Source organism: Fistularia commersonii, chromosome 12 (genome assembly GCF_037954325.1).
Source record: "Fistularia commersonii isolate RoL2024-O1a breed Wild chromosome 12, RoL_Fcom_v1.0, whole genome shotgun sequence".
Classification (NCBI taxonomy): domain Eukaryota; kingdom Metazoa; phylum Chordata; class Actinopteri; order Syngnathiformes; family Fistulariidae; genus Fistularia; species Fistularia commersonii.
Window position 1 is genome coordinate 3,191,201 of NC_141295.1, and position 13,383 is coordinate 3,204,583.

At 43.7% G+C, this 13,383-nt stretch overlaps 1 protein-coding gene across 2 annotated transcripts in view; it reads right to left on the bottom strand.

Annotated features, from left to right (window-relative positions):
• Nucleotides 1-13,383, bottom strand: part of LOC147228141 (E3 ubiquitin-protein ligase SMURF2-like) — a 69,670-nt gene that overhangs the window by 6,725 nt on the left and 49,562 nt on the right. For both annotated transcript variants that reach the window (XM_086156381.1, XM_086156380.1), the window contains 5 exons: nucleotides 8,009-8,112; nucleotides 7,804-7,918; nucleotides 4,652-4,830; nucleotides 3,115-3,252; nucleotides 616-736 (listed from right to left, as the gene is read on the bottom strand). In XM_086156381.1, the coding sequence (XP_086012507.1) occupies nucleotides 616-736; nucleotides 3,115-3,252; nucleotides 4,652-4,830; nucleotides 7,804-7,918; nucleotides 8,009-8,112 (657 nt within the window). The remainder of the gene's footprint in view (nucleotides 1-615; nucleotides 737-3,114; nucleotides 3,253-4,651; nucleotides 4,831-7,803; nucleotides 7,919-8,008; nucleotides 8,113-13,383) is intronic.

Sequence of the window (13,383 nt, forward strand, 5' to 3'; positions counted from 1 at the left end):
TTAAACAGAAAATAGCTCTGCTTTTAATTGTAACACTTAAATATTCACCTGAGACCTTATCAGTCATAGTTGATGAAGACTTAAATGGCCAAATAAAGAAAAGAAAATGTCAAAAATGCTACTTTTACCAGAAATTAACATTGATACACCGAATTAACACATGCTGGAAATAATTAGTAAATTAAAAGACAAAAGTTTTGACATATACACTGCTCCAAAAAATAAAGGGAACACTTAAAAAACACATCCTAGATCTAAATGAATGAAATATTCTTATGAAATACTTTGCTCTTTACACAGTTGAATGTGCTGACAACAAAATCACACAAAAATGATCCATGGAAATCAATTGTATCAACCCATGGAGGTCTGGATTAGGAATCACACTCCAAATGAAAGTGTAAAAACAAACTCCAGGCGGATCCAACTTTGATGTAATGTCCTTAAAACAAGTCAAAATGAATCTGTGTTGCTTCCTGAGTGGACACTATGATTTCACACAAGTGGGATTGACTTGGAGTTACATTGTGTCGTTCAAGTGTTCCCTTTATTTTTTTGAGCGGTATATATACAGGAGACCGTTTGGGATTCTGAATATAGCTTTTAATTTCGTACTTCAAGTTCCTTCTCGTCAAAGGATTTGAGCAGATGCTGGGGGATAACCTCGTTGAAACCTTTCTGCAGGGCCAGAAACTGAGCCTCTATGCCGTGAAGGAAACGCCAGTTCACGTACAACCTGGAAGGAGAAAAAAAAAAAAACAACAGACATTCAAATTTATCATCCTGACCGAGACTTTGGCTTGGTGGCATTGTGGACTTTGGGGCGGATTTGCACAATTCAACAGTAGTGATGAGGCACAAAAGACCCCGTAATGAGACGTGTGAATCTTCCTCTTCTTTCGGCTTTTCCCGTCAGGGGTCGCCACAGCGAGTCAACTTTCTCCATCTAACCCTATTCTCTGTATCTTCCTCTCTCACACCAGCTACCTTCATATCCTCTCTCACTACGTCCATAAATCTTCTCTTTGGTCTTCCTCGAGACCTCCTGCCCGGCAGCTCCAATTCCAGCATCCGTCCACCAATATATTCACTATCCCTCCTCTGTACATGACCGAACCATCTCAGTCTGGCTTCTCTGACCTTCTCTCCAAAACATCGAACATGTGCCGTCCCTCTGATAGACTCATTCCCGATCCAATCCATCCTGGTCACTCCCAAAGAGAACCTCAACATCTTCATCTCTGCAACCTCTAGTTCTGCCTGTTGTCTTTTGGTCATTGTAACAGTTTCTGGAGCATACATGTCACTGGTCTCACCCCTGTCTTGTACACATTTCCTTTTATTCTGGCTGAAAGTCTTCTATCACATAGTACCCCTGACGCTTTTCTCCACCCATTCCAACCTGCTTGGACCCGTCTCTTCACCTCTTTTCCGCACTCTCCGCTGCTCTGGACTGTTGACCTCAAGTACCTGAAATCCTCCAGCTTCTTGATCTCCACTCCCTGTAGCCTCACCGCTCCACCTGAGTTCCTCTCATTCACACACAAATATTCTGTCAGAGGTTTGGAACACATCCCCGATTCAAGGTCGGCGGCATTTTCAGAAATTCGTGACAGGATGAAAACGCAGGGGCGGGCGGCTTCGTCAAAATCGTTGGTTCGCGTACAACGGTCGTACGCGAACCAACGTTTGTGGCCAAAAATGTATTCTCTCCTCGTCGATGAGACGCAGGCACTGGGTATCATTTCAAGATTTTATTTCGATAGAACCGTTTGGGTTTTTGCTTTTTTTCATAAAACGTGTCAGGAGTTACTTCATTGAAAAACTATTGATTGAAGTACATATTTAGTAATACGCGGCCCAAATGACCTTTTACCTCACATCAGGTATCATCTATTCAGTTCAGATTCGGGGTACAGGGAAGGCGAGATACAGTCAGAGAAGATTTGGCGACGTGTTTCCGAGAGAGACATAAAATCCGGGGAAATTTGCGAAAAATACCTCGAGGCCGAGACCCGGAATCGATGACCACGTATCATATTATATACTCCAGGCTGTTTATTCACATGTCTAATGAGACGTGCCTAAAGCAGGGGTGCTCAATACGTCCATGTCGATCGCAAAGGTAATCGCGTGACGTTAAAAAAACATAGACGCCAGCCTATCGTCCAGCCAGTCAGATGACGTCTGATTTTTTTTTCTGACGCTGATGTCACCGCACGTGCACAAACAACGGCGCCAAGTGCAGCAAAACTAACAAGCTAGGTAGCAAGTTACCTCCAATTTTTAGCCCCATCGTTTTTTTCTCTTACACTTAAGGAAGGGTACAAAGTGAGTGGGGGAGCCGGACCAAGAAAGAAGACGAAAACGTATCACTTTCATAAAGAATTATTTTTCACAATGACATTTTGCCTCATCTGCCGGTCTTACATCGCAGTACCAAAGAAGGGTAAAGCGGAGCAGCATTTTCGGACCGTTCATGGAAAATAAGACACAGACATGCCGCCGAATGGACATAAAAACATACATAATTATTTTGTGTTGTGCAATATTGGCTCATGCAAGGCACATCAACATACATTGTACATATAAAGAACGTTTTATAAGTAGCTCGCATGCTGAATAAGTGCGAGAACCCCCGGCCTAGAGGATCTTTAGTTTGAAATCCACAGACGACCAAAATCTAGCTACTCATTTCCAACTTTTGGTGACAGAAATATAACCAATGCTAATTTCTTCCACTATTTCCTGCAACACATAGCTACAAACAGTCGACCGCGTCCTCGGATGAAGTCTTGTTTGACTTGAAGGTTTTATGAGATAAAACTTTCTTTATCTGCCACTAAGAAACCCAGTGTCTGCATTCCACTATCGTTAAGTTAAACCTTCGCTCTGTTGGTGATCTTACGTGTTTTAATTCTTTTGGCATCAGGTAAAGCCAACCATGGAGACACTCAGACAGACGGAATTGCTTTAGATGTTTGGGATATTAAGCGCGTCGGCCATTGTTGGAAGTTAGAAGCCAAAAAAAAAAAAAAAAAAAAAAATCTGCTTTGGTGCGTTGTTGCCATTGCCTGATTTCAGTTTTGAGTTTCTGCACGTCACAATTCATACCTGACATATTCTTTCTTGGTGTCCTCTGTGACAGGGATACTCTTTCCATTGGGTTTCAGCTCATGTTGGATGATCTCTCCATATGCATTGTGCTCCACGCAGAAGGTGTGGTCAAGGACACCGGTGATGTCATTATCCCTGGAGAAACGAGGAGGAGAAAGGGGGAGAAGTTGGATGATCGGAGCACAAAAATAGCTGGTGTACAAAAAAAAAATGGTATTGATGAGATGAGATGAGAACAACTTTATTAATCCCGAAGGAAATTGTTGTGCCAGAGTTTCAAGTAAAAACATAATAGTAATAGATAATAGTGGAAAGGAGGAAGAATAAGAAATATAATGAAATATAAATTGTCTTAGCTGTTAGCAGTAGCGACAAAGATTGAAGATTCCCTGCGGCTGAGAGAAGAGGAATTAAAATGTCTGATAGCCTCAGGTGGGAAAGACCTCCTATTACCTCTCAGCATCCAGACATTTCTGTTATTGTTTTAAGCATTATTATTTGGGAGAAAAAATATGCACAACAAATAACAGGTAAAGTTTATAATCTGTGATCGGCTGGGTTGAAATGAGCACCTGGTGTTTGATATATACACTGCTCAAAAAAATAAAGGGAACACTTAAAAAACACATCCTAGATCTAAATGAATGAAACATTCTTATGAAATACTTAGCTCTTTACACAGTTGAATGTGCTGACAACAAAATCACACAAAAATGATCAATGGAAATCAAATGTATCAACCCATGGAGGTCTGGATTAGGAATCACACTCAAAATTAAAGTGTAAAAACAAACTCCAGGCGGATCCAACTTTGATGTCATGTCCTTAAAACAAGTCAAAATGAATCTGTGTTGCTTCCTGAGTGGACACTATGATTTCACACAAGTGTGATTGACTTGGAGTTACGTTGTGTCGTTCAAGTGTTCCCTTTATTTTTTCGAGCAGTATATTTTATTTGGGATTAAAGTTTAAGCTGAAAATACAGTACCCCCTCAGGAGAAGGCCAAAAGATCACTCTGTACAGGAGACTTTCAGACACAGCAGAGGGCGCCACAATGGTGGTGCGCGGTGCAAATTCATTTTGCAAAAGCAAAAGGGCAGGTTTAAGGTTCGTAAGAACATTTAAACCGCTACTGTGCTTCTCACTGAGAGTAGGTTTACAAAAAAATGAAGGGAAACTTATAAATTCAAAAAATGGGTAAAATGTGAAAAGTATAACCGCTCACACATAGTTAACCTTGATGGATTTAAATTTAGTGAGGGAACCTGAGTAGTAAATGGTATTTTTTTGTAACACGTGAGCTACATTTCTGTTCCACTTTGGGTTAGATTTCAGAAATGATGTTGGTAAAAACAATTCACGGCCTCTTCTAGAAAACTTTCACTTACTTAAGCCCTTAACCGTTCCAAATAGGTTCGATCAAGATACAACTTTCACCGTCCGAGTATTACTTCCCTGGTCTAGTGAGCTGGCTTGTAACACAAATGCGCAATATCGACAAAATAGTAGGTGAGCTGAATAGAAAAGTCTTACAGGATCCAGACCAGGCTGTTGTGAAGGTCAGGGTCGACCGACTCCATGTCGTCCAGGGTGATGGGTTTTCCTAACAGCTGTTTGTAGAAGGGTAGCGTGAATCCTCCGTCGATGTAGTGGCCGTGAAATACCGCCATGCCCATGATACGGCCCACAAAGTGGAAGTATGACAGATGCTCCTACAAAACATAAAAAAATGGACTCACTTTCATTGAAAAAAATTGTACTTTTAACCTGAATGATACTAAGCTTATGTTTATCATGTTTGTGATCAATTTGGATGAGATTATTAGGACTAACATTATCCTGTAAATTCGGTGTTATGAACTCTGAAATGTATTACTGTAGTTCTTCGGTCAATGAAATGAATGCCATATGATACTGAAAACAGCCCAATGATTACATCGATTACATTTGTATTTGAAAAACAGGATTTATTTGAATATTTTGTAGCTAGTTTGTTTGAACACAATCTTTGGATCTAGTTCTCCCTTGACCGGACGAGGGTCAGCGGGGCCCCACCCTGGAGCCAGATGGCCGGGCACGGCCCAAAGGATTGACACGGGTCCCTCTTCCCCTGGGCTCACCACCCACAGGAAGGGCCGCAGGGGTCGGGTGCAGCGTGACCTGGCGGTGGCCGGAGCCGGGGACCTTGCCGATCTGATCCTCGGTTACAGAAGCCGGCGCTCGGGACATGCAAAGTCACCTCTCTGGTGGGGCAGGAGCCCAAGCTGGTGCACGAGGCTGAGAGATTCCGACTAGATATAGTCGGACTCACCTCGATGCACAGCATGGGGTCTGGAACCAGGCCTCTCGGGAGGGGCTAGACTCTTTCTTTACTCTGGAGTTGCCCCTGGTGGGAGGCGCCAGGCAGGCGCGGGCGTATGGATTGCCCCCTGATTCGGCACGTGTACACTGGGGTTCAACCCAGTGAACGAGAGGGAAGCTTCCCTCCGCCTTTGGGGGGGGGGGGGGGACGGGCTCTGACTGTTGTTTGTGGCCGTGCACCAGTTCAGTTGGCCTACCCTTCTTGGGGTCCCTAGAGGTAGATATCGCTAGATATCGCTCCTATCAGGGACTCCCTCGTTCTACTGGGAGACTTGAACACTCATGTGGGCAACGACAGTGCAAGTTGGAAGGGCGTGATTGGGAGGAACGGCCCCCCGATCTGAACCCGAGCAGTGTTTGTTATTGGACTTCTGTGCTCGTCACAGACTGTCCATAACAAACACCATGTTCAGGCACAAAGGTGTCCATATGTGCACCTGGCACCAACAGACCTTCGGCCACAATTCTTTGATTGACCTTGTAGTCGTGTTGTCGGACTTGCAGCCGCATGTCCTGAACACTCAGGACATGAGTGAAAATTGATCACCGCCTGGTGGTGAGCTGGCTCCAATGGTGGGGGAGGATGCCGGTCAGACCTGGCAGACCACAACGAAATGTGAGGGTCTGCTGGGAACATCTGGCAGGGTCCCCTGTCAGGAGTTTCAGCTCTCTGGCAGAGCTCCAACCACGTACCGATGGAGGCGGTGGACACGGAGTCTGAATGGACCATGTTCCGTGCTTCCATTGTTGAGGCAGAAGACTGGAGCTGCGGCCATAAGGTGGCCGGGGCCTGTCGGGGTGGCAACCCCTCGAACCCACTGGTAGACCTCTGCAGTGAGGGATGCCGTCAAACTGAAGGAGTCCTATCGGGCCTTTCTGGCCTGTGGGGCTCCATAGGCAGTTGACAGGTACCGGCAGACCAAACCGGGGCGTGGGAGGAGTTCGGAGAGACCGTGGAGAACGGCTCCCGGTGGGTGTCCAGGAGATTCTGGTCCATGTCTTGAGTTGAGGAGGGGAAAGCAGTGCTCCGTCAACACTGTGTACAGTGGGAGTGGGGCGCTGCTGAGCTCAACTCAAGACTTGTAGATCAGTTGCAGGAATACTTCCGAATACTCTCCTCAACCCAGTTGACGCACTGACATGCCTCTGCTGCATTGTGTGGATGTCAGGGACAGTGCTGCTGGACTGGCAGGTGGTGATCCACCTTTTTAAAAAAAGGGGGATCAGAGGGTATGCTCCAACTACAGGGGGATCGCACTCCTCAACCTCCCTGGTAAGGTCTATTCAGCAGTGCCGGAGAAGAGGGTCCGCCGCCTCGTTGTACCTCGGTTCCCGGAGGAGCAATGTGGATTTCGTCCTGGTTGTGGAACAGTGGACCGGCTCTATACCCTCGGCAGGGTCCTCGAGGGAGCATGGAAGTTTGCCCAACCAGTCTACATGTGTTTTAAGGATGTGGGGGGTGCTCCGGGAGTATGGGGTACCAAACCCCATCATATGGGCTGTTTGGACCCTGTATGTCCAGTGTCGGAGCCTGGTTCACATTGCTGGTTGTGAGTAGGATTCGTTTCCGGTGAGCTGCACTCTGCAGGGCTGCCCTTAGTCACTGATTGTGTCCATAACTTCTATGGACAGAATAACTAGGCGCAGCCAGGGAGTTGAGGGGATCCGGTTTGGTGGCTGCAGATGATGTGGTTCTGTTGACTACATCGGGCCATGATCTCCAGCTCTCACTGGAGAAGTTCGTAGCAGAGTGTGAAGATGAGGAATCAGCACCTCCAAATCTGAGACCACGGTGCTCAACCGGTAACAGGTGGAATGCCCCAAGTGGAGGAGTTCAAGTATCTTGGGGTCTTGTCCTGTACCGGTCTGTCGTTGTAAAGACAGAGCCAGATGGCGAAGCTCTCAATTTACCGGTTGATCTCCGTTCCCACCCTCACCTATGGTCACGAGCTGCGAGTGACCGAAAGAACAAGATTGCAGATACAAGTGGCTGAAATGAGTGTTCTCCTCAGAGTGGCCGGACTCTCCCTTGGAGATAGGGTGAGAAGTTGGGTCATCCGGGAGGAGCTCGGAGTAGAGCCACTGCTCCTCGGCGTATAGAGGGAGTCAGATGAGGTGGCATCTGGTCTGGATGCTTCCTATGTCTATGTCTCCAGGCTGGCCCGGGGGGGGGGGGGGGAGGTCTGGACCTCTTTGCTCCGACTGCTGCCCCCATGACCCGACTCCGGATACGCGGGGGAAGATGAATGGGTGGATTTGTAAGTATGTAATTGGTTGGTTAAATATGCCAAATATCAATTTGTAAATCTGTCAAACTTTCTCACAGGGTTGACGGCAGAGTCCGGGTTAATCTGTAGCGTGTAGATGTCATCTCTAGAGTACTGGAATAGACCATAATAGGGGTTCAGCATCTCATGGGACAGCAGGTACAGCCATTCCCTAATGAGGAAACACACAAATAATGAGGATGCATACTGTTGAGGGACATTTGAAATACATGAAGAAATGGTTAGAACATCAAAAAATTACCTCGCCACCCCACCATAATCCAGTCCCTCTTCTCCTCTGAATTTGATCATTAGTCTCTTCCAGAGATCCTTCGGACGCATCTTCATCACTTGTCGGTATGACTCCTATGATTTAAACCAGACAGATGGTTACTACAGCACAACGGAGGTTTACAAAAACTAGAGCTCCCAAAACAGTGGTTCATGAGTCATTCAGTAGCGGGCCGGACAGAGAGAATACATGATATTATTTTTTTTGTTTCTTATTTCATGATCAATGAGAAGCATGTTTCATTTAGAAAAATGAAAGACTTGTCTCCTAATAACATCCTTCAGTCAAGACACTTTTCTTGGTCATATGACACATTAAGCCCACAAGTTACTAAAAAAAATAAAAAATAAAAAAAATATATATTAAAAAAATAACGCAGGGCTCCATACTGATTCAACATTATGGTGATGGTTATGGTCATATTTCATTTCACCACACCTTGAAGGCTGGTCCATGAAACTATTGTCTCACATGAAAGTGATCCCTGTCACAGAAAAAGGACTGCTGCTTGAAACTGTAAAATTAAAATGAAAATAAAAATGTAATTCCCCCCCACCTTCCACAATTACAGATTTCCTGTAAATGGTGAGGCGTGACAGACTGTAATATTTTCCGATCACGTATGAATCCTGTCAGACAGATTATACACAATCAGTTCAATAAGTATTTGATCCCCTTATGATTTTGCAGGTTCTCCCACTAAGAAATCATGGAGGGTTATAAAATTTTCATTGTTGGTGCATTTCCACTGTGAGAGACAGACTAAAATAAAATACAATAAAATGAATAAATAAAATCGGAAATCACATTGTATGATTTTTTTTTTTACAATTTATTAGTAAATTACAGGGTCAAATAAGAATTTGATCCCTTTCTTATGAGCAAGATTTCTGACCTTCAAAGACCTGTTCCTCTGCTTTTAAAAGAGTCCAACTACACTCTGCTCATCATTCTCATTGAGTAGCACCTATTTGAGGTTGTTGGCTTTCTTAAAGACACCTGTGCACCCTACAAGCTGTCAAAAGTATAGTAGCCCACTTGAGTAAAACCAAAGAGCTGTCAAAAGACTCAAAAGACAAAATTGTCGACCTTCACAAAGCTGAGAAAGCAGAAATTGCCAAGCAGCTGATGAAAAAAAAGAACAACTTTTGGAGCCATTCCCAGAAAATGGACGCGGCTAATGACCGTCAATATCCCTCGGACTGGGGCCCGACAGAAGATCTCTCCTCGTGGGGTATCAGTGATGCTAAGAAAGGTGAAGAATCAGCCCGGAACTACACGGAAGGAGCTGATCTATGACCTGAAGGCAGCTGGGACCACCGTTTCCAAGGCTACTATCAGTGATACACTGAGACGTAATGGTTTAAAATCATGCATCGCGCTGAAGTCAGCTTAAGTCAGCCCATGTCAAGGCCTCTTAAGTTTGCCAGGGACCATCTGGATGATCCAGAGGACTCATGGGAGAAAGTTTTGGGGTCAGATGAGATCACAATAGAACTTTTTAGTCTTAACTCCATTTGCCGTGTTTGCAGGAAGAAGGATAAGTATCATCCCAATAATACCATACCTACAGCGAAGCATGGGGGTGGAAGTATCATGCTCTGGGGGTGTTTTTCAGCAAAGGGGCCGGGACGACTGCACTGTTTTAACGTGAGGATGAACGGGACCATGTGTTGTGAGATATTGGGCCGAAACCTCCTTCCCTCAGTCAGGGCACTGAAGATAGGTTGTGGTCGGGTCTTCAAACATGACAATGACCCAAAGCGCACGTCCAGGAAAACCAAGGAGTGGCTCCGAAAGAAGCATATCAAGGTTCTGGAGTGGCCCAGCCAGTCTCCAGACCTAAATCCAATTGAAAATCTTTGGAGGGAGCTGAAAATCCATGCTGCAGTGTGTGCAAATCTGGTAAAGACTTAAAGGAACCATTTGACCTTTGTAATTGTTAACAAGGGCTCCCGTCCTAAATATTGAAACTATTTGACTCAAGGGGTCAATTACTTATTTGACCCTGTAATTTACAAATAAATTGTAAAAAAAAAAAAAAAAAAAAATTGATTTTTTTTTTTTTTTAGATTCTGTCTCTCACAGGGGAAATACACCAATGATGAAAATTTTAGACCCCGCCATGATTTCTAAGCAGAACTTGCAAAATCATAAGGGGATCAAACACTTATTGACCTGACTGTATTGCTTTAGTATGAACTGTTGTGACATTACGCACAGTGTTTCCTTTAAAACCTAATATACACTCGACCATTAACATAGGCTACAACTGCAGCTCTTACAAGAAAGAGGCCCTAATAACTGCTCCTGAAAAATCAGACTCCAAACATAAATAACTAAGTGCTTGTGATTATCGTAACATAAGAAGTGAGAAATGTGTGTGTGTGTGTGTTTGCGTGCGTGCATGTTTTAACAAATCCCTACCAGATGAAAAGCTTATTAGCCATCTCGGGAAATCCAATTTCCTCAAAATTAAAAAAAAAAAAATTAAAATACGGGCTGGAGTTGTATTATCTTAATTCCCATTCATTTTGAAATAAACTTTATTATACCACTAACTCTCCTACACTCCACACTGAGGTCATTTGAACACATTTTTACTGGCTGTCCTTCAAATTTATTTGGAAAATGAGAGATAATGTTGCTTTTTAATCTGTCTCCCAAGTAACGAAGAGCTTTCCCAATCTCACTGCATTTCATCTCAACTTCTGTAAAGGGTTTATTTATCATTCACAAATGCTTTATTATTCTGATAAGCCTTAGCTCACCATTTGCAACATCAATGGCTACTTGCATTGGTGTCCTCTGTACTTTGCCTTTGTGGCTACCCTTAATCATGACTACAATTTTTTCTTACCAGCCTTGTGCTATTAATCGTTTTTCTATTCATGTTTCACATGTGTTTTCTATATTCCCTTAACTGCATTTGATTGGAGGAAATTGGTGTAATAGCAGATTACTACCTGTCTTGATAATCACAAGTTTGTCTTTCTTAACTGAATCTTTTCACCAGTTATGTACAGTGGGGAGAACAAGTATTGGACACACTGCTGATTTTTCAGCTTTTCTCACTTACAAAGCATGTAGAGGTCTGTCATTTTTATCATAGGTTCTCTTCAACTGTGAGTGACGGGATCTAAAACAAAAATCCAGAAAATCCCATCGTATGATTTCTAGATAATTAATTTGTTTTTTTTATTGCATGACATAAGTGTTTGATCACCTACCAACCAGTAAGAATTGCTGCTCTCACAGACCTACCGTAATTTCTGGACGATAAGCCGCGACTTTTTTCACATAAACAATGCTGCGGCTAATATTCTTTGGGTGGGGCTAACGAGCTTCACGCCGCTAAAACATTTATCGGACCGATTAAATGACCAAGAAATTGAGAGTCTGTTCAACTTCGACACCGAAGAAGACGACTTTGAGGGTTTTAGTGCGCAGGAGGAAGCCCGAGATAGCGATCGGCTAGCCGGTGCGGCTTATATTGAGGTGCGCGGAAATTAGGATATTAGTTCTTCTTTAAGAAGCCCTCCCATTCGCCAACCATAACCTGTATTAACGGCACCAGATTGAACTTGTTACCTGTATAAAAGACACCTGTCCACACACTCAATCAAACAAACTCCAACCTCTCCACCAAACAAGACCTTTTTGGTCTAAACTCCATTCGCCGTGTTTGGAGGAGGAAGAAGTATCGAAAGATCTTTGCCAACAACCTCCTTCTCTCAGTAAGAGTCTTGAAGATGGGTTGTGGCTGGGTCTTCCAGCATGACAAGGACCCGAAACACAGCTAGGGCAACGAAGGAGTGGCTCTGTAAGAAGCATCTCAAGGTCCTGGAGGGAGCTGAAAGTCCATATTGCGTGGCGGCTGCCCTAAAACCTGAATCTGGAGAAGATGTGTATGTATCTGTATGGAGGAGTGGGCCAAAATCCCTGCTGCAGTGTGTGCAAACCTGGTCAAGAACTAACAGGAAACGTCTGATCCCACACAAAAGTTTCTGTACCAAATAGTAAGTTCTGTTTTACTGATGTATCAAATACTTATGTCATACAATAGAAAGCAATTACTTAAAAATCATACAATGTGATTTTCTGGATTTTTGTTTCTAGACTGCGTCACTCACAGTTGAAAAGTAGCTATGATAAAAATGACAGACCTCTACATGCTTTGCAAGTGGGAAAAGCTGAAAAAATCAGCAATGTATCAAATACTTGTTCTCCCCACTGTATAAAATATACAAACAGACAGTGAATGTGTTTTCTTTTTGGATAACATAAGAATCAACTCATTGGAGTCCAGAGACTCAGAGGCTGCGCCGCAGTAAACACAGAACTGCTGCGACTGCCACAGCCTGACAGATCTGGGCCGCACACAGAGGCCTGTAAATTACCACAAAACACAAGCATGTAAATTGTTAATTTGAAAATGTATGAGGTTCAAACTTGTAATAATAATAATTCATCCTTTATTAATCCCCGTGGAGAAATTCATTCTCCGCAATTATTCATTTTTCCGGATATTTTGTACGGCGTGGCCTTCAATGGTGTGTACAAGATTACGATGTACTTTGACCGACCTGTACACCGAATTGAGGTATTTGTGTTTTTATGAGAGGCTGCATGTTGAAATGATAAATCATGACACGTGCATGAACATCATCGTAACAAAACACCTGAGGTCTATTGTGCATGTAAAGTTGTGTGCAGTCATGACCACGGGAGGTCGACAGGGCTGGTTCCTGTGTGAGAACCTTAAGTGGATCTGCAGACATGGTGTTTCACACTTTCCCCTTCCACAGCTGTCACATCGAAGGAGGATGAAGTCATATTTTTAATTGCTAAACTTGAAGTTATGAAGTTATGTCTGGCCCAAAATACTTGCCACCGCTGCCTTCACTCCTTTCCTTACATCCTCCTTCCCACCCTTCCAATCTCTTTAACTGCTGAAATCATCTAGAAAGAATGCCTCGCCTGGGTCGAACAAATGATTGCGAGAGCAGGAGAAGTCGACGGAGGAGGAGAAGAAAAGGAACAGAACAAGCTTCTGAGGTGCTGTGAAGGCCTTAATACTCTGGTTTTGCCTGGAAATCATAAAGTGGTTCTGAGTACTGGTTCTGTGTGGCCCCGGGCCATTTTCTGGTGCACATCTAAAACAGGGTGAAAAAATGTCAGTAAAAAGCAAAGATGTGGGTTTGTGAGCATTCTTTTATTGTTTTCATAGACGTCTTAAGCTTGCTGCTCGACGTGATCCAGATGATGATTTTATACATCATTCACAATTTGGTAAATTTACTTGTCTTTATCATTATTCTAATGGAAAAATCCTATCAGAATTT